This window comes from Hyperolius riggenbachi, chromosome 1 (assembly GCF_040937935.1).
Source record: "Hyperolius riggenbachi isolate aHypRig1 chromosome 1, aHypRig1.pri, whole genome shotgun sequence".
NCBI classification, from domain to species: domain Eukaryota; kingdom Metazoa; phylum Chordata; class Amphibia; order Anura; family Hyperoliidae; genus Hyperolius; species Hyperolius riggenbachi.
In genome coordinates this window covers 533,079,993-533,107,079 of record NC_090646.1, presented here as the reverse complement: position 1 = coordinate 533,107,079, position 27,087 = coordinate 533,079,993, and the positions used below count along the sequence as shown (strand labels likewise).

Sequence of the window (27,087 nt, the reverse complement as noted above, 5' to 3'; positions counted from 1 at the left end):
GGAAGGGCCCCCCTCCCTCACCTTGGGCTCTCCCCTCTGCGCTCCCCTCCAGCACTGATTATGCAGGCAGCAGCGGGCAGCAGCGGCAGATACATACCTTCCGTGCGCTCCATGGATGCTCCTGTCTCTAGCCTCTGACGCGACTTCCTGTTTATACCGGAAGTCACGTCAGAGAGAAGAGCATCGGTGGAGCGCACGGAAGGTATGTATCTCCCGCTGCTGCCCCGCCGCCTGCCACCTGCATAATCAGTGCTGGAGGGGAGCGCAGAGAGTAGAGCCTGAGGTAAAGGGGGGGGGGCCGTCCCCCCTCCCCACCGATGTGCTACCAAGCTCTCCCCTCATGCTGCCACCCCTCCAGGTCCTTGCGGGCCCCCTGTGACGTGGGGCTCGGGCAGGCCCCATAGCAATGCTATGGTTGCTATGGTGATTGCTACGCCCCTGCACCCAATTCTTGATAAGGTTGGTCTGAAATTTCAAACATGTCAAATCTCTAAAAATCTAGACAAAAACGGGGAAATTTAATCGGATTTATCGATGATCAAAAACAAAGAAAAGCTCTTGATTTTTCGGGACAATCCATCGAATTTATGAAATTGTTGAAAAATTTGATCTTTTAATTGTATGGTGTGTGGCCACCTTAAGAATGTTAGAGGCAGAGGATCAGCCGGACATCCAGGTAATGTGCATTGCTTAAAAGTAAATAATTATGTCAGCCTCCATATCCCTCTCAGTTCAGATGGGTTTTGAACTGTTATTCAGGCCATCCAGAGGCGTACATATAATGAAGCCACTGGGAAATTTGGGCATGGGGTAAATCCAAAAAACGCCTCACCCTGCTCCTGCAAATGTCCTGGCGATGTTACTATTACCAATGCAGGTCGCTGTGGACAGTGGGGAAAGACGTATCTTTGGTGCCAGCTATTGCTGGTGGCTAAACGCTGTGTTTATAGTAATTTGGGCTCCGTTTTTTTGACAGCGCTCAAATTACTGCCTGAGCGCCGCTTTACAGCCAATGGCAGTACTGTGCAGTAATCTCTGGCGCTGTTTTTTCTTGATTCGATCCAGAGACTTAGAGAATATAGAACACTGAAGGTCACATATGCTCTAAAATGTGTATAGGTTGAGGAAGTTATGATGAGATGAGTTCATCCACCCTTACTGCACTGTTCAGGGCACAAATGCTGGAGATAGACACAGTCTCAATATTCAGATCTGCACATCAACATTTTAATCTGGCCATTATGTCATAGTTACTGTAGAAGAGACCACATTATCCTGGAGTGAAATTAGACTGAAATGCAATTAAGTTTAGAGCTGAAACCAATACATGAAGGCAGTGTTTGGCAGTTGTTTATGAATAAGCAATTTATACAGCTTTTAAGTAGAAATCTTTGGAACAGCGCACAGATTAACTTGGTTTAGTCAGGATGGCTGGTACACAAATGGGTTTTGAAAACAAGAATGCATTTCCTCTCACCGTGTCCTCCTACATTCCCTTTGTTGTTCACTCATGGCAATAATTTAATCTGCAGCTGCATAAAATGAGAAGAAACCATAATACCAGCGCAAATCAAAAATGAATTTTGCTTAGCTTGGAAGATCAAATTAGATCATGAACAATATCAAGTGCCTTATCATTTCAAATTGCTCACAAATGATGGTTTGAAGTTGGGAGCTTTCCCACTAACATTAAATAAAATAAAAAGTAAAAATGGCCAGTCCAAGCTGGTTAGGCTCATTAAATATTGTAGCTATGATTCCATTTTTATTACGCCCATTGTATTTTTGTAAATAATATTAGCTTTCAACCCTGTAGATTCCCAAAAACAACAAACAGCAGGATTAGTGCTGATTAGCCCAGCACTGCCTTGCTTTGCTTATGGCCCTCCACCATTATTTTCCATAGGAAGTTGGCTTGTGCAGTCTCCTACACCTGCCATGCATCCATCTCTCACTCTAGAAGAACTATGGTTCAACTTTATGTTTCCACAAATACTAGCTTTCTATGAAGTAACAGTACTTAGTTGATAGAACCGAATGCATTAGGCTCAATATTTGTTTATTTTTGGGAGATTACACTATATCCCTCTCAGTTTAGGTTCCCTTTAAAATGAAATATATGTGTGTATGCTTGAGACTCCCCCATTAGTTCCCAAAAGAGCCACCTGTCACCGTGGACATTTTCCTGCAGCCTGGGAGCCACTACTTCAACCTCTAAACCCAATAGGCGTATCTGCTTTGTAATATCTGTTTCTTCTTCTGCACAGTACTGTGCATAGTTGTGGGAGGGTCACACGGTGTAAAAGCACCTATAGCGACTCATAGCAGAACATAAAAAAAAATTCAGGATACCCATTTTTATGTTTTTTTTTTGTAGTTTTCAGTATCAGAAACACTTCTTATAAGTAAGTAGCCTCACCCTCCAAGTGATGTTTAGTCTAGGCTTTATGTCTGCCCCAGAGCTGGATAGACGTAGTCAGGGGTATAACGACAAAACATGGAGCCCCCTGCCCGAAAAATTTCATGGGGTTCCAGTGTTCACACTCCTTCACTTGCCTCCCCTTGGCAGTGCGTTACCAGTACTGCAAAACACACACGTTGACAGTGAAGAATACTTTTCACTGACCGTTTGCTTCACTGTATGAGGCACAATGTGCGGTGCCACTTTTACGTTCCGTTGCATTGCTTTTCTGCTTTTACAGGGAATGCAGTGCAACACCATAGCCTGTGAACATAGCCTTAACCTTGCTTGATTAGTTTGTATCGACCATGATACCAATCTCTGATGACATCAGAGAGGGATGCTGCCTGCCCATACACCACACACCGAATTCTAATAGATTTCAGCATGAAATCTATCAGAAATTGGCCTAGTTCCGCCTGGCAACCAGCAAGTTTAAAAATATTCCCCTGGTGCCCATCACTGCCGTGTCACTGTCACCGCGATAGTGTGAGCCACATGGCAACAGGCGCGCGCGTGTGACGTTATGGCGGAGGAGGGCAGGACAGGTGATATTTTAAAACATTGCACTCGAGCATGGGGGGGGGGACATTTTACACTTGGGGGAAAACAGGCCGGGGGGCCTCCAGCCGTCGCAATATCAATTGCCGTTACCATTACGCACCTGAGATTTTGGCCCAATTTCAATAAAATAATTCAATAAAATTATCGAATCGTAAGGTTCATCAGCCCATAAAATTATTTTATATTGCCTAACACTTCTCACCCTTGAATGTGAGTTTAAACTATGTTAAGCTGTTTTATCAGCCTGGTTGCTTTGTGAATTTTTACTTATCTTGTGGATTTTTACAAAAAAAATGAGCTTTCAATTGTTGGATTTTACAAGAAATGATTAAACTTGTTTCTTAGCTGCAACCAAGTGCAGTGTTTACATGTGTTGGTATGTGTAGCCAATTTAAACAGATGATAAGAACAGAAATGGCAACTAATTGGGTTCATAAAAGCAGCGTGACAAAGACCACAAAATACTGTTTATTAAGGAAGAAGGCAGCACAACAAATCAGTGTTGCAGCAGACTAAGCAGATCAGAAAGGTGTATTGAAATGTGTGTCACATACAAGCCCTGCTAAGTGCAGCCAGTCAGAACATGAAATATGATGAGAACCACTGCAAACTGCAGTCATTTGTAAAATGATTTCACTAATTATCTTACCAGTAACAGATGCTGCTAAAATCATAGTCTGTTTTGATTTATATTGCCGCCTGAGGAATGGAATGCTGTATGATGTGGCTGATTATAACAGATACATACCTGAACACCTTAATTTTTTTTAAACCATGTATAGTTTCAGTGGTAAATGCAGCATGATCATTTGTTTTCCCTGTCTTGCTTCTTTTTCATTTTCTGATAGATTTTCCCTTTTGCCCACTTTAGCAGGAAAAAAAAAATCCTTTTTCAATTAGGAAGCTGTCTTTTTCATAAATTGCAGGAGGGCTTTCAAACAGTGGTTGTTCTCTGTGGCGAGTGAACAATGAATGCAAACCTTTCTCATTCTTCATTAATGTAGAATAGCTTATCCATGGTCATTGCATAAACATAGGACAGTTATTGATGCTTTCAATTGCAGTCGCCCGCAGGGATCGTGATTCAATATCTCGGGAAACAGTTTGGGGCCAACTTCTGTACAGACACACTTCTAAAGGTGGCCACTAATGGTCCAATTTCTAGCAATAAATTGTTTGAGCGATCAGAAATTCTGATCGGATTGGTTGAATAATCTCAGTTGATGGGCACAATCGATTATGAATGGTTATAAAAAAAAAAAAAGTGTCCAACTGGATTTTTGTCAAACCAAAATTTGGATTTTCTTGATTGGTTGTGATGGATAGGAAGCAAATATTGGTTTGTTGATGGTGTAGTGAACGATTTTTCTTCCGATCAGAATTTGATCGCTCAAATGAATTTTTCCTTTGAAATTGGACCGTTAGTGGCCACCTTTACTCAGATGAAACACTCTTGGCATAAGCGGCATCCTCAGCACTACCATAGCCTGCAATGTTAACTGCAGCTGTGGTGCGCCTGAGCTCTTAGATTGTGCATACTCAGCAATAGCATTGGTGCAGCATTATTATGTTGCCTTACCGCACTTTAGTGAATCAGGGCCCTAGCCTCTTACGGTTCTGTGACAAGGTTCTTGCTCAGCGCCAATCAACTCATTTCTTCACATTTCCAGGAAGTTAATGAAGGCGCTAGGCCTGCCATCTTTCTTTACTTCACATTCTTAGGCGGTTGGTCTCACAAAAAAAAAGTCGCACTCATGGAGAAATGTCAGTGATATAAGGTGATATAGGGCTCTTAATGATGGTCATGTTTAAAAGAACTCAGAGAAACATGCGATTTGGTTTATTAGCTGATAGATTTGCAAAGTCCTGATTTGCTGTGATCGCCGACTATGACTAGCAAATCAGAGACTTGCATATCTATCACCTGACCAAACTGATCACATGCTTCTCCATGATTTCCAGACGCTGACAGCCATTTTCCTTTCGGCCCTCGGAGGCCCTGGATCCCTTTGGTGAGATTGCGGTTTGTCATGATGACAGATGGCAATTTCACCGCACGATTACATCGCCACCCAGAGGACATAGGGAGAATTTCAGTGCTGGATCCCAGGGAGGCAAGTGCAGGTCTGCCGCAGCTCTCTCTGCTGTATAATTTTTTTTTTCTTGTTTCAGGGTCTAAAAGTGTGCAAAAAAAATTGCACCGCTTTTAGACCCTAAAATCATTCTGCCAGAGGAGGTTAAAGAGGAACTGTAGTGAAACTATGAATAAAATTGCTTATTTTTTACAATATTCATTGATAGATTATATACTCAGTGTTTCCAACAATGCAATGAGATTAACAGACAGCAAACAGTCAGTACCATGGTCATGACATCACACTGTGGGAGGGGTTTCACCACAATATCTGCTACACAGAATCCCCCCCCCCCACCCCACCCCATTCCTAAAAGTAGAAATTTCTCATGAAAATGGGGATCTTGGCTACGACTTTAGGACGAAGTTCAATCCTGGTTTATAGTTCCTCTTTAAAGAGACACTGAAGCGAAAAAAAAATTATGATATTATGATTTGTATGTGTAGTACAGCTAAGAAATAAAACATTAAGGTCAGATACATCAGTCTAATTGTTTCCAGTACAGGAAGAGCTAAGAAACTCCAGTTGTTATCTCTATGCAAAAAAGCCATTAATCTCTACGACTAAGTTAGTCGTGGAGAGGGCTGTTATCTGACTTTTATTATCTCAACTGTAAGTGAACTGTTTTCTTTTTATCTGCTAGAGGTGAAGTCATTACTTCACAGACTGCTCTGAAAGACTCATTTTGAAAGCTTAGTGTTGTGTAATCTGCACATATTAGAGAATGATGCAATGTTAGAAAAAACACTATATACCGGAAAATAAAAGTATGAGAATATTTTCTTTGCTGCTAATCTTCTAGTAATTATTCATAGTACACAACCAATTCATTATATCATATTATTTTTTTCGCTTCAGTGTCTCTTTAACTCATACCATACAGTCTGGTTTCAAATGCCATTTCTCCTTATATGTGCAACTGAACAGAGAGGGATATGGAGGCTGGCCTTTATTTCCTTTTGAACAATGTAGATAGTCTGGTTGTCCTGCAGAGCCTCAGTTTCCAATACTTTTAGCCATAGACCCTGAACAAAAAAAAAATTTGGGCCACGGGTAATACCAATATTCTACATTATCAATAGTGGAATATAAGTAATGTTATCAATATTCTATCGCCGTCCCTAACCTCTCTCACACTTAACCCTCCCCCCCTTCCCATACACACCTAACACTAACCCCTTAGAAGGAAATGTGCAATAATTCAGCTTTAAGTGATCATTTGTGGTTACCCACAATGCAGCACTACTGAATATGCAAATTATCTCTTTATGCCCCTGTATGCCAGGCTAGTATCCAGAACCACTGGTGTATAGCAAGCCTATATCCTTAAATTTTACACAGTCACATCAACCCCACATGTAGACAGCCTGTTTCGGACTTTTGGTCCTCATCAGTACATGGCAGGTATTGATATGGCTGTATGGGATAGGGCTCGAACCAGTGCAACAGAGTAACCAAGCAGCTCGTGGTAACCTAGGCATAACAACAACATCTACATCTAAAACTATTGTTAACTGTTGGAGCAGACAATGGAGGGGGTAGCTTCATCTAGGGTAGATAAGAGGTTATAGTGAGCAGCAGCTTGATTTGGACAGGTCAACCTCATGAGGGAGGGAGAGAGAGTCAAGGGTGTTAGAAAGGATGTTGGGGTGGAGATTGCAAAGGTCTGTTTGCAATGGACCTAAGGTAGACTGAGGGTGGGGGATACAGGATCAGGTGATCAGAGAAGGTTAGAGAGGAGGAAGGAAGGAATGTCTATGTCAAAAAGGGAGGTGGACGTGGAGATGAGATCAATGGTATGACCTGCAAGGTGAGTGGGACTATTGGAGTGTTGAAAGAGGCTGAAGTGACATATGAAAATTAGAAGCAGAGCTGGGATATGTGCAGGTTCAGGATGGCTTTTTATTTTTTTTTTTCTGGTTGGACTTGATGGACAAATGTCTTCTTTCAACCAAACTAATTATGTGACTATGTAACCTTCAGAAAAAAAAAAAAGTTAGGTTTGATTGTATGTTGAGCCTTCAAATTTCTGCACTTTAGCTGCCTTACACAACACAAACAAATAAAGGGCTGTGCAACTAGCATGAATAAACCCTTAAGATTTATTGGAATTCATTTGAAAGCAGTTTCTGCCCCAAATTTTTACTCTGAGAATAGGGAAAAATTACAGCAGCTGTCATGTTCTTACTGCTGAGAGTTGTCAAGTTCCATAACAACCATAAAATGTAGAGATTCAGCTCAGTATCTGACTTTGTGACAATAGTTGGCCACACAGAATAATCTTTTTTTGTGAGGTTTGAACTCTTTGCTCTTTTGGCTCACACCTATCTTCTTCATATCAAACAGTAAGAGGGCTAGCAGTGAGGGATGTTTACCACTGTAATCCAAGTGTACCGGTAAGTCACACAAAATAATCTAATAATGGTAGATGTGATAATAACACACTTTAAAGGCAGTCCATTCAAAAGTCCACACAATTGATGTAATAAACTCAATTTATTTTGCCATGCACTACCTTCAACAGAAAACACATCAAATGTATTCTCATCTGGGCAAAAGCTGATGTGCCAGAGGTGGACAACGAGAGAACAGTTCTGACGGGATTGCTTTGTGCTTTCCGCACTGCAGGTCATTAGCCTGGAGGCCATCCCAGCTGACGTCCGCCAAGAACGTGTAGGTGAACGTGGTACACAGACTGACCACCATCTGGACCATCATTGATAACCATACGGTAGCCATTCTCCAGGCCCACATCGGCGGCACATTTCTTGCCAACGATTAACAGATGTCCTAGTAGCTGTAGAAAGAACAAAAAGGTTACATGTCTGCACTGCATACACTGATATAACAATATTTAGCCATAGTGCATCGTGCAGAAGTGACAGACACAAAGCTCTGCTGCCTTGGGTTAACAAGCCTAATCACTAACCAGACAGAATATTTTTCACCCTTCAGATGTGATGAGATTCCCCAGCACAGAAGTGCAAAATGAGGACACACAGGCACAACATAACATCGCTCCACTGCAGCCGAGGATAAGGAGCAGCCGTACAATTTTATCACATCAGATATGAGGAGCACACCTGCATGACGTCTCATTTACATGATGGCTAGGACTGTATAACTGCATATTATAATTTTACACGATTGATTTCTTGCTGTCATAAAACAGATGAATGGTCAGGAAATCAATCTGCAGGAATTTTATATCCTAGCATTTCCTAATTAAATCCCACAGCTTCTACGGGTAACAGTGATTAGCCAAGCTGGCACTTTTAGAACTGAATGCTGCCTTCAATGGATAAAGTGTGCAAACATAAAATGTCTAACAGCAAACCTGGTGTCCTTCACAAATTAAAATACCTGAAGGCTATCAAAGGCCAGGACTTGTAGTTCATCTGAGGGCCGAAATCCTTGTCTAATGAAAGTCATGAAAAGTATACATTAGATTAAATCTACAATCTTCCACACTTCATAACCGAGATGTTCAAACATGTTTGATAGTTAAACGAACAAAACATCTTTGAGGGCTCTTTTACACTACATGCAATTCCGATTTTTGAAGCGATTAAAAAAAAAAAAAAAAAAAAAAGTCCTGCATGCTGTGTTTTTCTTCATGTGCTGCTAGCATCCATTGAAAAATCGCAAATCAGAAATAGGAATTGTGATTTGCAGTGTAAAAGAAGCCCAAGATGGGCAGAAATCGTACTCACTTGTCTGTACTACTACTCTGCACAAAAAAAAAAACTCAGAACAATAATAATAATGAAATCTAAAACAGTCTTTCCAGTTACAGAAGCATTCACACAGCACCACCTACTGCCCTAATAAGGCAATTGAACCCACAGACAATATTTTGTTTGCAATACATCCAGTATAATAAACACCACAACAGATCCATGGAATGATGCATTAATGTCACCATGAAATTAACCTCAGCAAAAAAGCAGTTATCCAGAGTGAAAACTCCATGTGCAGTTTTCTGCAGTTTCACAAACTGGAGACAAACAAATCAGGTACAGTAGAAATTATGGTACTTACGTATTATACTGTCAACAGATTTTGTCAGCCTTCTGTTAAAATTATGTTTACTCACCTGGTGACATCAGACCACCGTTGGAAAGCCTTGAGTCTCGGCTTTTATTTGTAATGGGTAGAGAGTTGATGCGATGCACCTTTTCTGAGTTAAGCTGCGTTGAAGGAAGGGTGTCCAATACGCCTGGCTGCAAAGAGCGCAGTGAACGGCTGGAGGAGGGAGAGAGCTCAGCAGGTAGAGAAAAGAGCAGAGACAGAGGAGGAAACTTATCACCCATCTTCACAGGGGATTCTGCAGCACATAGCCGCCCAAGGACATGCACCCCCTCCACAGTAGATCCTGCAGCCCCACCTGGATATGCACACCGTAACAGGGGATCCCAAAGCACACAGCTGTGCTGCACATACACCCCTCCACCATCCACAGGGGTTCTGCAGCACACGACCACCCTGGATATGCTCCACAGGTGAGGTTGTTGATTGGAATTGATTAGTGTGAAGAGCACCAATTTCCACTTTTTGGATTGTCAGGGGGGCAGGAGAAGATGAATCCCCTCTGGAAATCCTACAGTCACTATACAGAGGGCATCTGTAGAGTCACTGGAGACTCAATTCCTCTAAATGCGCTCTTCTCTTTACCTCCCGAGCTCTCTCGCTCCTCCAGCTCTTCACAGTGCTATCTGCAGCCAGGCACAAAGGACACCCCTCAATTAACATCCCCTAACTCAAGAACAGTGCATCATACAGACTTGAGACCTGGTGCAAAAGAAAGCCAAAACTTACAGTTTTCCAATGTTGGTCCAATGTAACCAGGGAAGTAAGTAGAATTGTAAGAGTAGACTGACAAACTCAGGAGACAGTATAATACTTTTCAGCATTCTGCAATTGAAAAAGTACCAAAAGTACTTGCTTGCTGGTGGTTTAAAGGGAACCTGAGCCGAAGGGTACAAAAAGAGATTTTAAAGTACCCCTGATCCCGTTTTTAAATGAAATATTTTCATTGTTTTTTTTATTTGCTGTGCCATATGATTCACAGCACCATCCTCCCCTTTAGCGATTTTTGTACCCGAGTTTTGGCTCACTTTAAAGGCATTTTATTGATAAGTCATGAAAATAAAACCTAAAAAAAAAAAAAAAAAAAAAAAACTTAGGAGAAAAAGTGAATTGAATGAGGGCCCGTGCACCTTATGGACAAAATTTTACATTATTAACCACTACAGGACCGACGCAGTTGAAAGTTACGTCCTGCATGTGGCAGTGCGGATCTGACAGGTCGTAAATTTCAAAACCCGTTGCCGCTCCCGGCGATCGCGCTGCTTTCTCCCCGCCGCAGATCACTTGCTCTGCCGTCTATATGACGGCAGAGCTCTGTGTGCCGGTCAGGAGCAGTTTTCATTGGCTCCTGGCCCTGTCATTACTGTAAGCCATTCACATTGGCTTACATTTGACAGGGTCAGGAGAAAATGAAAGCAGCCCCTGAGCAGCACACAGCGCTCTGCCGTCACAGCGATGGCAGAGAGAGGTGCCTGTGGCGGGGAGCGAGCAGGGTGACCGGTGAGAGAGGCGAGACCGAACGAAGATTCGTCGGTAAGCATAGTTTTACGCCACTTCGCTGTACCAGCAGTCTCTGGTCCTTAACTACTTGTGATATTCTACTAGTGGCTTTCTCCACCACCCTTTTTAGATGAACGCCCCCTTGAGGAGCAGTGATAACTTAGATGGGGAGCCAGCTTGAGGAGAGACGCTCTAGAAAGAGGCCCCTGCGTTCAGGTCTTCTGCATCACGAGGTTCCCCACTCATCAAGGATCCAGCTCTTCAGCGTCCCATCTGCCACACTCATTGCTGCAGTCTTGGTATATAGACTGCAGCCTTCTGGTGTACGCGTGTCTCTGCCGAGACCCTTCTTAGTTACAGCATCATGGGCACTTCCTGGTTACAGTGCATGTGACGTCAGGCGCACATACGACGCTGCAGGTCACACAGAAGAGGCACTGTAACCAGGAAGTGCCTATGCGCTGTAACTAGGAAGGGTGTCGACAGAGGCACGTGTACACTGGAAGGCTGCTCGAAGAGGAGCGTGGCAGATTGGGACGCTGAAGAGCTGGATCCTTGATGAACTCGGATGATCGGGCAGGCTCGGATTACCACAGACGGAAGAAAGGAGCGGTGGCGGCAGGATCAGGTAAGTATATTGCGGGACCCAAAACCGTACCTTTGGAATATAAGACACTCACTTTTTCCACCCAGTTTTGGGGAAGAAAAAGTGTGTCTTATACGCCGAAAAATACGGTAGGCCCCTAAGTGTAACCCTCCGATCTAGAGTATGATCAGCATGGCCATTTTTAAAGGTGAAATATTTATTTCCTTTTAACAAATACCAGTTTTTCAGCCCTGCTGATATATTTGGCTGCAGTAATGACTGAATCACACCAGAAACAAGCAGCTAATCTTGTCAGATCTGGCAATGTCAGAAACACCTGATCTGCTACATGCTTGTTCAGGGTCTATTGCTAAAGCTATTAGAAGATCAGCAGGACTGCCAGGCAACTAGAATGCTTAAAAGGAAATAAATATGGCAGCCTCCATATCCCTCTCATTACAGTTGTCTTTTAGGGCCCTTTCACAATGGCGCGGTGAGACAAATTGCCGCACTGCTACCGTAGCCTAATTAAACCCTATGGGGAAGTTCATACTTCCCGCGGTACTTTGTGCCTGAAGTCCCTAATCTAATGCTAGTGCAGAACTACGTTACTGTGCGAGCTTCGTGGCGACCTGCGTCGGGCCAGAAGTCCTGTTAGTCTATGGAGACGCAGGGTTTTTAAAATAAGTTGACATCACGGCACGCATGCGCGGAATCGTATTTTTACAATACACTTCCGTGCACTTCTGTATACCCCAAAGTAGGAAGTGACCACAAGCGCATGTCACTTCCTGTTTGGCTGGTGGCCCGACAGGGAACACAGCGTACTAACGCGGTTTTCCCTGAAGGCCTGTTTTTGGCGGTGCGGCTGGCGCAACGCACACGCCGGTTTGCAGTGTAAAACCAGCCTAAACAACAATTCTAATTTCCTGGATATAAAAAAAAAAAAAAAAAAAAAAAAAAAAAAAAAAAAACAGATCTCAGCTTACCATATATGTGAAAAGGGACAGCGGTACTATAAAAACCTCCCTTTATTGTTCAGCTGTACACATGCCAGGTTTTATAATTTGTTACCATCCTAGATATACTGTCATGCAGTGTACCTTTCATTCCACCACAGACTGCTGCTGGTGTTTTGATTTTAAGTATAATTGAAAGTTTTAAGTGGTTTAAATACCACAATACAGCAGGTGATAGTTTTATTTGTAAATGCTGTAAAAGATCTCTGTCCCCTATTCATCTGCATCCAGCAGACATATAGTATGATTTATATTTGTGTCTACTTCAAGGAGAAGCCAAACTGTTTTGCTAGCTGTTGGTTTCTGTTATACCCCCAGATTTCACAGAATACATCAAAGTAAATCAGTCCCTGTGCTGTCTGCACGGCCTACGGCAATGTATCCTCAGTGGGCCAAAAGAGACCGGTTATTCATCAATATAAAAATGAGCTTTCACTTACAGCTGCATCAGCAGGATCCGCTTTAGATATACCGCTAATAGCCTTCTTAGGAACCACTAGGAAATGCGTTGGTGCTTGTGGAGAGACATCATGGAAGGCGATACACTGGAGGAGAGAACAACAGCAGCATTACGTAATAAAACACACCTAGGGCACTCCAGGCTATGTCTGGGTTAAGCACAAAGTATAGACATCACAGGAGAGAAGAGAGAACAACGGAGGGAGTAGAGTAGGAAAGATCAACATTTTACAATAAAATACTTAAGATTTGAAAATAACCCAGGATCCTCCTGAGCTCAGGAAAGGGATATATGAAAACCGGGCCACTCAAAACTACCAAACATGCAGCAGGTTTTTGTAAGAAATATCTGGTCTGGACAATATCTTTTTCTATCAGTGCTTCTTTATTAACAAAATACCACCATGCTCCCTGGCTACGTGCTGGTGTCATTTCCATGTATGTTCTCTGTGCTACATGCAAATGTAAAGTGGACCGGAACTCAGAACGTCCTCTGCTCTAAAAGATACTTAACAGCATAATAACCTATAAAGAAAAACATTTCTTTGTTACAGCTGATACAAATTCTGCAATAAATCCGAAGCTTGGCGCGGCTATAGCAGTAATGCTTTAGTCCGCACCCCGAGCACGAGTGATCCAGCAATCGCCGGACCCCGAATTACTTCTCTCTCCGTATTGCGACGACTATGAGGGGGAATTATATTTCACACCTTCCCCCCCCCCCCTCCCCTCGAATTTGTGCTAAAGGGTGAGCCATCATTCAGCTCACTCTGCACCAAAAGCCCTGTGCGCCGAAATGCCGTGTAAACAATAAATCTGTAGTGTTCAAGTGTTACTGCTGCGCTCACCAGCTCTGTTACTTGCAATATTAGTTCAAATCAAAAGAGCTATAATTTATCTTAGGGCTTGTTTCCACTGTTGCGACGCGATTTCGGCCGCATTCCGACGCTTGTAAAAACGCATGCGGATGCGTTTCCACATGCGTTTTTACCCGCGATTTCGCCTGCGATTTCGCATGGCAGGGTGCCATGCGAAATTAACCATGACACTGCCAGGGCTAAATAAAATTGAAAAAGGTGCGAAATCGCGGGTAAAAACGCATGTAACAAACGCATGCGTTTTTACTATTAAATACATTAGCGGCGATTCGCACGGATTCCCGACGCAGGCGAAATCGTTGGCTCTTTTGTGCGTTTTTTTCACGCTGAAAAAAACGCACCTCAACAACGCTACAGTGGAAACAGGCCCATCCACTTGTATTACATGTGCGGATCTGCATGCGTTGGACGCATGCAGATTCGCGATAGTGGAAACGAGCCCTTACACAAGTCCTCAAAGTTCCGATCAGAAAAAATTCATCCACCTTTAGAATTGCTGCTAGAAGTTCACTGAAATAGTACGATTGGACTTGCCACTCCTAGAAAAATACAAAAATTCTCCACATAGGGTGATAACGTTCAGGTTATCAATAGTAAGCAGCACACCACCCAGAAGTGCTCTAGTGAATTGTGAAGGCTGGTGTTAGTTGTTTATAGACCCACACCCCTTCTCCTTATATGCTCACCGGATTCAGACCACCTCAATTATTGGTGGGTCTTAGGCAGTGCTCATATCCACATATAGATAATAATAGTCCTGTAAGAAAAACAAATCTCGACATAGGTTAATACTGTTCATATACAAATATGCTTCTCCACAGTGTCACTCCGTGTAAACCGTGCTCTCATTCCATGCAGTGGGGATCCCACTCCCTGCACAACAATCTGCTCACAAGATGGAGCCCACCTCTACAGACAGATGGAGATTGCGCTTAGTAATGCCTTGCGAACAAATTTCCTCACTCCTGTTCATAAAATCTAACCTCTCCTGAGGTCTTTTATTCCAAGGAGTCTCAAACACATAAAAGAAAACAGTGTAAAACTGTAGATGCTTGCCTCTGGGCGCACATAGAAATACACTTGCGTGTCCAGGGCAAGTTCAAGCATATCACAGGCCACTTTCGCCGATGGCCATCCGCTGAAGCAATGAAGGATTTCCCGATCCGCGGCGTCCCGCTCTATTCCTTCCTCCACGCCGGACTCATCAGGGAGCCCCTGATGAGTCCGGCGTGAGGACGAAACGCGTAGGGCGGAGCTTAACATCTGACGTCACGCGCACACCCAGAAGCGAGTGGACCGGCCCGTCACCGTTACTAGCGCGGAACTACATTGAAACACTCGGCGTGGAGGAAGGAATAGAGCGGGACGCCGCGGATCGGGAAATCCTTCATTGCTTCAGCGGATGGCCATCGGTGAAAGTGGCCTGTGATATGCTTAAACTTGCCCTGGACACGCAAGTGTATTTCTATGTGCGCCCAGAGGCAAGCATCTACAGTTTTACACTAGGTTTTCTTTTATGTGTTTTATTTGAGACTCATTGGAATAAAAGACCTCAGGAGAGGTTAGATTTTATGAACAGGAGTGAGGAAATTTGTTCGCAAGGCATTACTAAGCGCAATCTCCATCTGTCTGTAGAGGTGGGCTCCATCTTGTGAGCAGATTGTTGTGCAGGGAGTGGGATCCCCACTGCATGGAATGAGAGCACGGTTTACACGGAGTGACACTGTGGAGAAGCATATTTGTATATGAACAGTATTACCCTATGTCGAGATTTGTTTTTCTTACAGGACTATTATTATCTATATGTGGATATGAGCACTGCCTAAGACCCACCAATAATTGAGGTGGTCTGAATCCGGTGAGCATATAAGAAGGGGTGTGGGTCTATAAACAACTAACACCAGCCTTCACAATTCACTAGAGCACTTCTGGGTGGTGTGCTGCTTACTATTGATAACCTGAACGTTATCACCCTATGTGGAGAATTTTTGTATTTTTCTAGGAGTGGCAAGTCCAATCGTACTATTTCAGTGAACTTCTAGCGGCAATTCTTAGGGCTCGTTTCCACTATAGCGAATCCGCATGCGGGCACTGCATGCGGATTCGCATACTTAATGTTAGTGGATGGGGCTGTTTCCACGTGTGCGGCGGCGTTTTTCGGTGCGGGGAAAAGTCGTGCAGATTCGCGTGCGGCAGGAATGCGGGCGAATCGCCGCTAATGTATTCAATAGGGAAATCGCATGCGGCTTTGTCATGCGGATTTCCCCGCGATTTCGCAAGAAAGCCAATGGAACTTAACACAGGCAGTGACATGGTTAAATTCGCATGGCTCCTTGCCATGCGAAATCACATGCGAAATCGCGGGTAAATCTGCATGCGGAAACGCAGCCGCATGCGATTTCTTCAGCGGTGGAATCCAGGCGATTCCGCACCGCTACAGTGGAAACAAGCCCTCAAGGTGGATGAATTTTTTCTGATCGGAACTTTGAGGACTTTTGTAAGATAAATTATAGCTCTTTTGATTTGAACTAATATTGCAAGTAACAGAGTCTGTTAAGCGCAGCAGTAACACTTGAACATTGTAACAATATTTTGGAAACCTCTGCAGTGACCCCAGAAACTGGTGATAGATTACTATACAGGACTTTTGTGGACTGTGGCGCAATAATTAAGTAATAATAAATCTGTAGTGTGTCTACTTCCTGCCTTCATGAAAGCAGGGATAATGTTAACATGCTGTGTTTACAAATTAGCTGCTCTGCCAGAGGAGATTCCTGAGCTGACAGATCTGAGAGATTAAATTACAGTGGTGATTAATCACAGGTGAGGGGGAATTAGACAGGCTAAACTCTCTAAATACATACAGGGTGCATTCCTCTATGTTTCCCTTCTGGCCTGTGGAAGAGTGCAGGTCCACTTTAAGCAAGTGTGTTGATGCTTTAACCCCTCAACCGTGGCCAAAAATGAACCTGCGCCAGGGACATATCCAGGTTCACTACTCTATTTACAGTAAGGCACATCCCAGACAGGGAGACACATTTCTCATCCTGGACGTGAAGGTGGACCGCAAAGGATAACTGCTTTACTAAGTGAGTACAGTTATCCCTAAAGAATAGTAGTCTCCATTTTTTCTTCTTCAGGTTGTTTTTACAATCCATCCTTCTTACAAGAATTGCTACTGAAAATAACAAAGGACATCTACATATTTGCCTAGGCTCTGGGTACATGAGCTCTGACACCTCCCATTTCCATTGTGTCTTGGGTCAGGTTCAGCACATTCTCAGAGGAACGAACATTTAGCAAGCTGCTTGTAGAACAGTGACCTGACAAGACATTTTTGAAGTTTTCCATGCACACTGAAAAATAAGGAAATAAGGATTTTCCACTGTACTGTGGTGTACCCTGTTGCAGCACTGCTCAGTAGTGTTCAGGGCCCTTTCACACCAGAGGGCTTTTTCGGCGTTTTAACACCACGGCCGAAGTTGGCGTTTTCCTAGGTAAAAGAAAGTCCATAGACTTTCATTTTACCATTCACACTAAACGCTGCGTTTTGGAGCGTTGCGTTTCAACGCTCCCAGGCGCTTTTTCTGGGCCTACCGCGGCGTTTCTCATTACAATTGATTGTAATGTATAGGCGTTAAAACGCCTTCAAAACGCCTGCAGCCAAAACGCAGCGTTTTAGCCTTTCACCGCTGCCTGTAGTGTGAAAGAGCCCTCAGTGAGCGAAACCTTCAAAAACTGGTGTATTAGGGCTCTGCCACCGACATAGGAGAGCCAGTTTCAAATCTCAGCTCTTCCTATTCAGCAAGCCAGCACTTATTCAGGAAGTCTTGCCCAATAACTCCTTATTAACACTGCTACTGCTTACTGAGTTCGCTCTAGTGGCTGCCTCACAAGCATATTGCATTAAATGGCACCTGAGATAAGCAACAACAACAACAACAACAAAAAAAAAAAAAAATTATAAAAAAAAAGTGTACACATACTTATGGTTTTCTCCAGACCCCTTCAGGTTGATCGGTCCCTCACCGTTGTCCGCCGCCGCCTGGATCCACCACTATGGTTCCCAGTTATTTCCGAAGTCGGCGCCAGTCAGCGCAGGCACAGTCTGGCAGCTAGTGCTCCCTCGTCACTCTCCCGCCAACAGGAGCGGGATTGGGTGCGTGAGGCCAGGCATGCACAGTACGCCCTGACTTGGGAAATTACTGGGAACCATAGTGGAGGATTCAGGCAGCGGAGGAGGACAGCGAGGGACCAATCAGCCTGAAGTGGTGGTCTGGAGGAAGCCCCAGGAATGTATACTTTTTTTTTTTTTTACTCATCGCAGGTTTACTTTTAGACTTGCACCGTTTTTCCACTTCGATCCACTCCAAAAAACAGATTTTTGCCAATCGCGACAGCACCACCATTTTCCATTTGCACATTTCAGTTTTTCCCGAATCACAATTGTCGGCCTGCATGACTTTTTGTGCCATTGCGATCCGCTTCGAACGGTTCACAGCGCAATCAACAATGGAAAATGTAGGCTGCGTGATAGCATTGCAGCGCGATTTTACATGTGATCTCGCCTCCTAGTGGAAAAGCAGCCTAATAGCTACTGCAGCTCTGTGCCTTTCTCCTGAAACAAAAAAAAAAAATTTTGATAGTATGTTTGCATAAGTATCTTTGCAGCAATGCGCCGAGTGCACATACTTGTGACTGTTTGCATAACAAGCTGTGCAACCTTTACCCGCAAGTAAATGAAGCAGAAAACTACTATCTCCATTAACTTTGCATACACTCTGTGGCAACTGCTTCCCTGTATCAGTGATTAGAACTTCAGCACAGGTCAAAAAACAGCAGCTGGATTTTGACAGGTTGCTACTGGAAACACTTTGAATTCCTCTTTATATTTTAACTCTCTCCAGCTACTTCAGAATCAACCATCTGTCTCTCAAGCTAAATATAGTGACACAGATGAGCCTACAGGATGTTAGACATCAGCTCAGCAGAGCAGACCTTTTCAGCTGAGGATTCTCCAATAAGGGTTGGAACACATCAGGAAGTTGGGTCACAATTATGACAGGAAAACATCCCCATCCATATTAAAAATCTGTTATATACATCATGGAGCTTCACTGCGATTTCTCAGCTGACCACATACAGAAAACCGAATTTATCCTTGCTAGCTCAGGAGATTATTTCCTCAACACATCTTAGGCGCCTTTTACACAGGAGACTGAAAGGGGTGAATACACCACCTGTCAGCGTCTCCCGTACACCAGCCAGACCCTTGCTAGGGCTCAGCACGGGTGTTGGAAAGTTGCCCCACCCCCCATGGAGTCACTTATGCGCAGTTGTGCTCAGACGCGACAAATTCTTTGCGTATCAAACGATGACATGGATGGGGTTACAAATGCCACCATTGGGTTGCATAGAGTGGCAGCCGAACCTTGTTTGTGGCCAGCAGCCTGAAGTTTCTACATCTATCCCAATGCACTCTTATGCTAGGTACACACACAATAAGATTTTATGGCAGATTTACTGCCAGCTCGATTATTTCCAATAGGTCTGATCTGATTACCAATCAATTTTCCATAGAAGTGAATGGAAAAAAAATCGATCAGAAATGTTATAAATAATTGATCTGCCAGTAAATCTGCCAGAAAATCTCATTGTGTGTACTAGGCAAAAGACTGACTTATCTTTTGCAATATAAATGTACCCTAGTAATGAGCTATGCATCCTTAGGAAAAGGCAGAGATGATCTGGTCTTCCAAGACAGAAGAAATGAAGCAAAATCATATATCAGGCATGCCTAAATGGTAGCATACAAATTAAAGCTAAAACTGTGTGTGTGTGTGTGTGTGTGTGTGTGTGTGTGTGTGTGTGTGTGTGTGTGTGTGTGTGTGTGTGTGTGTGTGTGTGTGTGTGTGTGTGTGTGTGTGTGTGTGTGTGTGTGTGTGTGTGTGTGTGTGTGTGTGTGTGTGTGTGTGTGTGTGTGTGTGTGTGTGTGTGTGTGTGTGTGTGTGTGTGTGTGTGTGTGTGTGTGTGTGTGTGTGTGTGTGTGTGTGTGTGTGTGTGTGTGTGTGTGTGTGTGTGTGTGTGTGTGTGTGTGTGTGTGTGTGTGTGTGTGTGTTAGAACCTGTTGGGTTTCCCCCCCCCATACACACACAATAAAACCTGTTGGGTTTTTACAGCCATAATGATGGGTGCCAATAGATCTATGAGAGACACACAGAGACACACAGCATTAAAAGTGGAAGATGAAGGGTCAGAACTGCCATTTTATTGCTGTTCATCTCCTCAGGAAGCCCTATATAAAATAATTTTTCCATATTTCCTTTTCTATTCATCGACAGGAAGTGAGGTGAATGCTCCCCAACAAGGACACACATGGCAATACAATACAACCATGTTCTAACCTTTCAGAACAGGGAGCGAAGGAAAAGCTCCCGAATGGAAGGGCAGACAGCAATACAAACCCAATAGCTTTATATAACAATTAGCAATTTAGAAAACTCAAGCTGCAGAGGGGGGATGTATTGTTTTATAGTTCAGATGTGTTTGTTTCTGGATGGCAGGAGGGTAAATCATTACTTCATTTATTGCAGAGATTGACAAGTCAACTGATTTCAGTCAACACGTTAACTGAGAAGAGATGCTAATAATTCTGTATTGATGCAAATGTTTTGGTAAAACTAAGCAAATGTATGCAGCTTGGAAATGGACCAATCAAATGCAGCACTTTTGCAGTACGTTCCGCAGGAAACCAATAACATTCATAGGTGAGGTAATAAGTCTCAGCAGACTTAACCTCTTTGGCGGTATTCCCGAGCTAGGGTAGGGGCGAAAAACCACAGCTAAGAGCGGTAATCCCGACCTCTGCTCGGGGTAGCCGCCGGGAGGATACTACAGAGTATAGCGCGCAGCGGGCGTTTGTACATACCTCCCGGGGGATCCTGACGTCGGCCGCCATTCTTCTTCCTCTCCTCCCTTAAAGGGAACCTTAACTGAACGGGGGTTAAAGAATTTTACTTACCTGGGGCTATTACCAGCCCCCTGCAGCAGTCCTGTGCCCTCGGCGCCGCTCTGGAATCCTCTGGTCCCCCGCTGTCACTTAGTTTCATTTTTGATGACTCACCAATCGCCGGCCGCCATGCGTATTATTGGACGCATTCACCAATGCAATTAGCGCTATTGCGGACCGCAACGCGTACAAAAATACGCGTTGCCACATTCCTCACGCGTAGATATGCGGCAACGCGTATTTTTGTACGCGTTGCGGTCCGCAATAGCGCTAATTGCATTGGTGAATGCGTCCAATAATACGCATGGCGGCCGGCGACTGGTGAGTCGTCAAAAACGAAACTAAGTGACAGCGGGGGACCAGAGGATTCCAGAGCGGCGCCGAGGGCACAGGACTGCTGCAGGGGGCTGGTAATAGCCCCAGGTAAGTAAAACTCTTTACCCCCGTTCAGTTAAGGTTCCCTTTAATTTCACTTTAGAGTTGCAGAGCCACCCGGAGGACGGAGGGAAAACTGCAGCACTAAAGCCAGGGGGCGAGTGATTGCAGAACTCCCTGGCAGCATGATTTTTTTCCCCCAGGTTTTAGGGTCTGAAAGGGTGCAAAAAAATTGCACCGTTTTTAGACCTTAAAATCCAGAAAGAATCATAACACCAAGAGGGTTAATGAACATGCATTGTTAAGGGTGGACAGGGTTGGGTTAAAAACCAGTTACCTAGAGAAAGGGAAGCCTCTGGATCCTCAGGCTTCCCCTCCATGCCCTCCGTTCCTCCATAGCCGCTCACAGCCCCTCCAGCTGATCTGGGCAGTACTCAAGAAGAGGAGCACTTTAGACGTGCGGGCATGGTCTCACCTGCACAGTAACCGATCCGGCTTATTTCGCAGGCACAACCAAACTCGTGCAGTGGTGCAGTACATCCTTGCCAGAAGAGAGGGGCGGTAACAAGACACAGCAATGCACCACCTTTAGCAACGTTCACAGTGCGCCGACTGCATTGCAGTACAACGGTGTGCAGTATAGCAACATACTGCATTCAGTGGGTTACCGCAAAACATGCGCATTAACAAGTACAGTGCAGCATACTTCATACCCGGCAAGTGAGAAGTTCAGCCTTCATGGAAAAGAGGCCTTACCTGATGCAGCACCGGACAACACTGCCAGGTCTCCCATGTGATCCGCTCTCCAGTGCCACAGCCCACTCTCCCATTTCCTGGGTTCCTGATACAGGAAGAAACTTGCAACTTGCGGCCACTAGAGAATAATTGCATGGGAGGCCTAGTAGGGTCATGTGGATAAGGTAAGCATGATCTTCAAGTACCTCCACTGTTAATAGTCTGCTATAGGGGACAAAGCTGAAAACCAGGAAACCCTATATGGGAGGAGTAGGGCAACCACTGGACACCACTGGAACCTATACTGGCTGGGGACAGATGTAGCCACTAGACACCAGAGAAATTTATATGAGGGAGGTGAGTACTACTGGACACCAGGGAAACCTACATAGTGAGGGGAAGGGAGAACCACATGTGTAAGCAAGCAGCAGTGCATAATCACAACATACTGCTGCATGCATGGTTGCCGAAATGCAGCCGTATACCATCAGTGTCAATGTAAGGGATCCACACCGCAAAGGAGACAAAGACTGCAATGTAACACAATGCCATCTGTGTTGCACAGAGTGAATGAGGCCAAACAGTGAGGCAAGTTTCACACTGGGGTGTTACGTTGCAAATCCTGAGGGACAAGACTATATACTCTGTATAGCGCTGCGTAGGATGTCGACGCTATACAAAGATTAAATACACGCACCATTGTCACTGCATCTCAATAGCACATTAAAAATGAATGCCAATAATGTGGCTCATTGTTAAATGTAAAAAAAAAAATAGGTAATATGTAAGTTGTTGTTTTAGGCTTTGTACCCTTATAACCTACTTCCAAGGCCTGCCCAACCACAGACATTTCAGGCAGATAAGGGCTGATGTAATTATTTTATTGCACACATTAGCAGAGAGCAAACAAAAGCTCAGATGGTGGGTACATAGGAAACTGTACTTCAAAGAGTTTAGAGAAGTCACAGATGCTATCTTCACATCTTACCCAGATAAGTAATGGGCAGCTAATAGAGGGGGGCATGGCAGCTCCTATAGCTATTAGAAACTAGGAAGAAAAAAAAGTGGTGCCTTGTTCCCTTTATTTTCAAATGCTAATATGAAGAAAAACAAGTGATGATAGAAAGGACTAGTGTGGTGTGAATTCTAAAATTATATATTTGACGCTAGTCTAATTTAAGGTACCCAGCAGGAAACCATTCTTCAATCACAGCACAAAGTGTTGTGACTGGCCAAATAGTGTGGGTGTAGTTTACTACAACCTATTGGAAACCTAGCAGGTCGAGAGGGTGCTGTCCACCCAATCACATTAGCAGAATTTCCCTGAGATTTCCTGCTGGGTCTCCTGAAATAGACTAGAAAGCACCATGTTTTCTCATGAATGTTTAGTGGCAAACGTGGCTAGGGGTGTGGCAGTGGTGTGTCTTAACCACTTGCCGACCGCCCCCAGCCGATGGGCAGCGGCAAAGACTGGGCCTAAACGACCGCAATACGCCCATCGGCGGAGGCAGGCGTGGTTATGTGGCAATCGCGTCACGAATGACTGGCTCCGCCCCCATCGCGCTGTAACCCACCGGCTGTTCGGAAGCGCCGGCGGGTTACTAGCACCCGGATTACCGCTGCACGTATGTATAATAGGCTTTGTAATGTATACAAAGCCTATTATACACGCTGCCTCCTGCCCTGGTGGTCCCAGTGTCCAAGGGACCACCAGGGCAGGCTGCAGCCACCCTAGTCTGCACCCAAGCACACTGATTTTCCCCCCCCCTGCCCCCTGATCGCCCACAGCACCCCTCAGACCCCCCCCTGCTCACCCCCCAGACCACTGTTATTACCCAATCACCCCCCTAATCACCCATCAATCACTCCCTGTCACTGCTATTTTTTTTAACCCTAAACTGCCCCCTGCTCCCTCCTGATCAGCCCCCACCCCTCAGATTCTCCCCCCCCCCGTGTACTGTATGCCTCTATCACCCCTGTAATAACCCACTGATCACCTGTCAATCACCCCTGTCACTGCCACCCATCAATCAGCCCCTAACCTGCCCCTTGCGGGCAATCTGATCACCCACACCAATAGATCGCCCGCAGATCCGACATCAGATCACCTCCCAAGTGCAGTGTTTACATCTGTTCTCTACCCTAAACACCCACTAGTTACCCATCAATCACCCCCTATCACCACCTGTCACTGTTACCCATCAGATCAGACCCTAATCTGCCCCTTGCGGGCACCCAATCACCCGCCCACACGCTCAGATTGCCCTCAGACACCCCTCCCCTTAATTCGCCAGTGCATTATTTACATCTGTTCTAACCTGTAATAACCCACTGATCACCTGTCAATCACCCCCTGTCACTGCCACCCATCAATCACCCCGTCACTGCCACCCATCACTCACCCCGTCACTGCCACCCATCAATCAGCCCCTAACCTGCCCCTTGCGGGCAATCTGATCACCCACACCATCAGATTGCCCCAGACCTACCCTCAGATCACCTCCAAAGTGCATTGTTTACATCTGTTCTGCCATCTAATCACCCACTGATCACCCATCAATCAGCCCGTCACTGATACCCATCAGATTAGACCCCTATCTGCCCCTAGGGCACCAAATCACCCGCTCCCCACACCCTCAGAACGCCCTCAGACCCCAGCCCTGATCACCTCGCCAGTGCATTGCTTGCATCTATTTCCCCCCTCTAATTACACCTTGAGACACCCATCAATCACCTCCTGTCACCACCTGTCACCCCGTAGCACACCTACCCATCAGATCAGGCCCTAATTTGCCCCGTGCGGGCTCTTGATCACTTGGCCAAACCCTCAGACCCCCTTCCGATCACCTCCCCAGTGCATTGATTGCATGTATTTTCCCCTCTAACCACCCCCTGAGACACCCATCAATCACCTCCTGTCACCCCCCCTAGCACTCCTATCCATCAGATCAGGCTCAATACAACCTGTCATCTAAGAGGCCACCCTGCTTATGACCGGTTCCACAAAATTTGCCCCCTCATAGACCACCTGTCATCAAAATTTGCAGATGCTTATACCTCTGAACAGTCATTTTGAGAAACTTGGTTTCCAGACTACTCACGGTTTTGGGCCCGTAAAATGCCAGGGCAGTATAGGAACCCCACAAGTGACCCCATTTTAGAAAGAAGACACCCCAAGGTATTCCGTTAAGAGTATGACGAGTTCATAGAAGATTTTATTTTTTTTCAACAGTTAGCGGAAATTGATTTTTATTTTATTTTTTTTACAAAGTGTCATTTTTCACTAACTTGTGACAAAAAATAAAATCTTCTACGAACTCACCATACACCTAACGGAATACCTTAGGGTGTCTTCTTTCTAAAATGGGGTCACTTGTGGGGTTCCTATACTGCCCTGGCATTTTAGGTATTCCGTTAAGAGTATGATGAGTTCATAGAAGATTTTATTTTTTGTCACAAGTTAGCGGTAATGATTTGTATTTTTTTTTTTTCACAAAGTGTCATTTTCCGCTAACTTGTGACAAAAAAATAAAATCTTCTATGAACTCATCATGCCTCTCACTGAATACTTTGAGATGTCTTCTTTCCAAAATTGGGTCATTTGGGGGGTATTTATACTAGCCTGGAATTTTAGCACCTCATGAAACATGACAGGTGGTTAGAAAAGGCAGAGATGCTTCAAAATGGGAAAATTCACTTTTGGCACCATAGTTTGCAAACGCTATAACTTTTACCCAATCCAATAAATATACACTGAATGTTTGTTTTTTTATCAAAGACATGTAGCAGAATAACTTTCGCGCTCAAATGTATAGGAAATTTAACTTTATTTGAAAAATGTCAGCACAGAAAGTTAAAAAAAAGTCCTTTTTTTTTTGACAAAATTCATGTCTTTTTTGATGAATATAATAAAAAGTAAAACTCGCAGCAACAATCAAATAGCACCAAAAGAAAGCTGTATTAGTGACAAGAAAAGGAGGTAAGGGCAAAAAGACTGTGGTCCTCAAGTGGTTAAATCAGAACAGAAGTATCCCAAAAAAAGTTTCACTTATACCTAGTGAAGCGGGCTTCTGCCAGCTCCCTGCAGCTGACCTGTGCACACAAAGTTACCAAACGATCCTCCATTCCCCCACCGCAGCTCACTGTCACATCTTGCAGGCGATGTCCACTGCCTCATTCAGTAGATTTTCTCATACTGCGCAGGACGCTCCTGGCCACATGAACATGGATACATGATGTGGCCAAGGTGCAGTGGCTGTCAACTCAGAAGTCGGCTTCAACTGCATTGAGAAAAGTGAGCCGCAGCGGGGGAACGGAGGATAATTTGGAAACAGCAATGGGCACAGGTTGGCTGCAGGGACTGTCAGAAGCACCAGGTCCCAGGTAAGTTTTTTTTTTTTTTTAGGATACTTCAGTTAAGCTTTAATGTGTCCATTTTTCTCATCACAAGAAGTTGGGAGGTATGATCACAACCTTCCATACATTACCCATGACAAAATACATGACACTGCAAATCAAATATTTAATGTTCTGGAAGCAATCTGTGTCTTAAAATTTAAGGAAACTCATGCAATAACTCATGCAATAACAGTAACTCATGCAATAACAGAAGCAAGCTGTCATGAAGCGCCAGAACAGGACTAGTAGCACATTAGTGGCTTGAGACAGACTTTGAAGCTGTAAAAGCTTTTATTATTAATGTAGTATAGGTTTTATTATTTTTATCATGCATAACATAGCTATTCCTGCAATCGCAACGCGTCCTCTTCAAATCTGCGGCAAATTGCTAAAAATGACAAGCGCACACACACCACAGACCATAGTAGCCAGCTATAACGGTGTAATCAGAGTGCCCGCCCCGGCCATGCTGCCTGCAGAGGGTGGTACACGTGCTCCGCACAGCCACGTACTTGCTCATCTTCATAGAAAATTTTGGCCGGAATTTCCTTGCGGATGATTTTGCCGAAGATGGTGTCACCCCCGGGACGGGCGGCTTGAGCCTTACTGATCTCATCCGCCATGACTGCAGCCCGACTGACAGATAAACTCCAGGGGGAGGATCTAGGTGAGGGCAGATCAGTGACCAGCTGTCGCAGCTATACAATGTAATGCTTAGTGCGCCGTCTGACGCCGCCATCTCTGATGTGGGCACACATTACTGTTTTTTTTTTTTTTACTTTTTTGAGGGGAAGCTGCATGTTTTCAATTATAACGATATGATGTCTATTAGCAGTTTGATCAAACTCTTTTTGAAAGTTAGTATCCAAATTTGTCTTG

At 44.4% G+C, this 27,087-nt stretch overlaps 1 protein-coding gene across 1 annotated transcript; it reads right to left on the bottom strand.

Annotated features, from left to right (window-relative positions):
* Positions 1-7,637: 7,637 nt before the first annotated feature.
* On the bottom strand, positions 7,638-26,894 carry HINT1 (histidine triad nucleotide binding protein 1). The gene is made up of 3 exons (XM_068246600.1): positions 26,721-26,894; positions 12,795-12,899; positions 7,638-7,957 (listed from the first exon to the last, which is right to left on the bottom strand). Exons 1-3 carry the CDS (start codon positions 26,829-26,831, stop codon positions 7,793-7,795), a joined length of 381 nt encoding a protein of 126 aa, XP_068102701.1. The 5' UTR covers positions 26,832-26,894; the 3' UTR covers positions 7,638-7,792.
* Positions 26,895-27,087: the final 193 nt, after the last annotated feature.

What these genes read in the sequence shown, in the direction of transcription:
- HINT1 (XM_068246600.1), bottom strand. Translation starts at nt 26,831, where the DNA reads ATGGCGGATGAGATCAGTAAGGCTCAAGCCGCCCGTCCCGGGGGTGAC. An exon ending in TTTTCTATGAAGATGAGCAA is followed by an intron (nt 12,900 to 26,720) that starts GTACGTGGCTGT and finishes TCTCTCCTCCAG; the next exon opens with TGTATCGCCTTCCATGATGT. An exon ending in CGGATCCTGCTGATGCAGCT is followed by an intron (nt 7,958 to 12,794) that starts GTAAGTGAAAGC and finishes TTCTTTCTACAG; the next exon opens with CTACTAGGACATCTGTTAAT.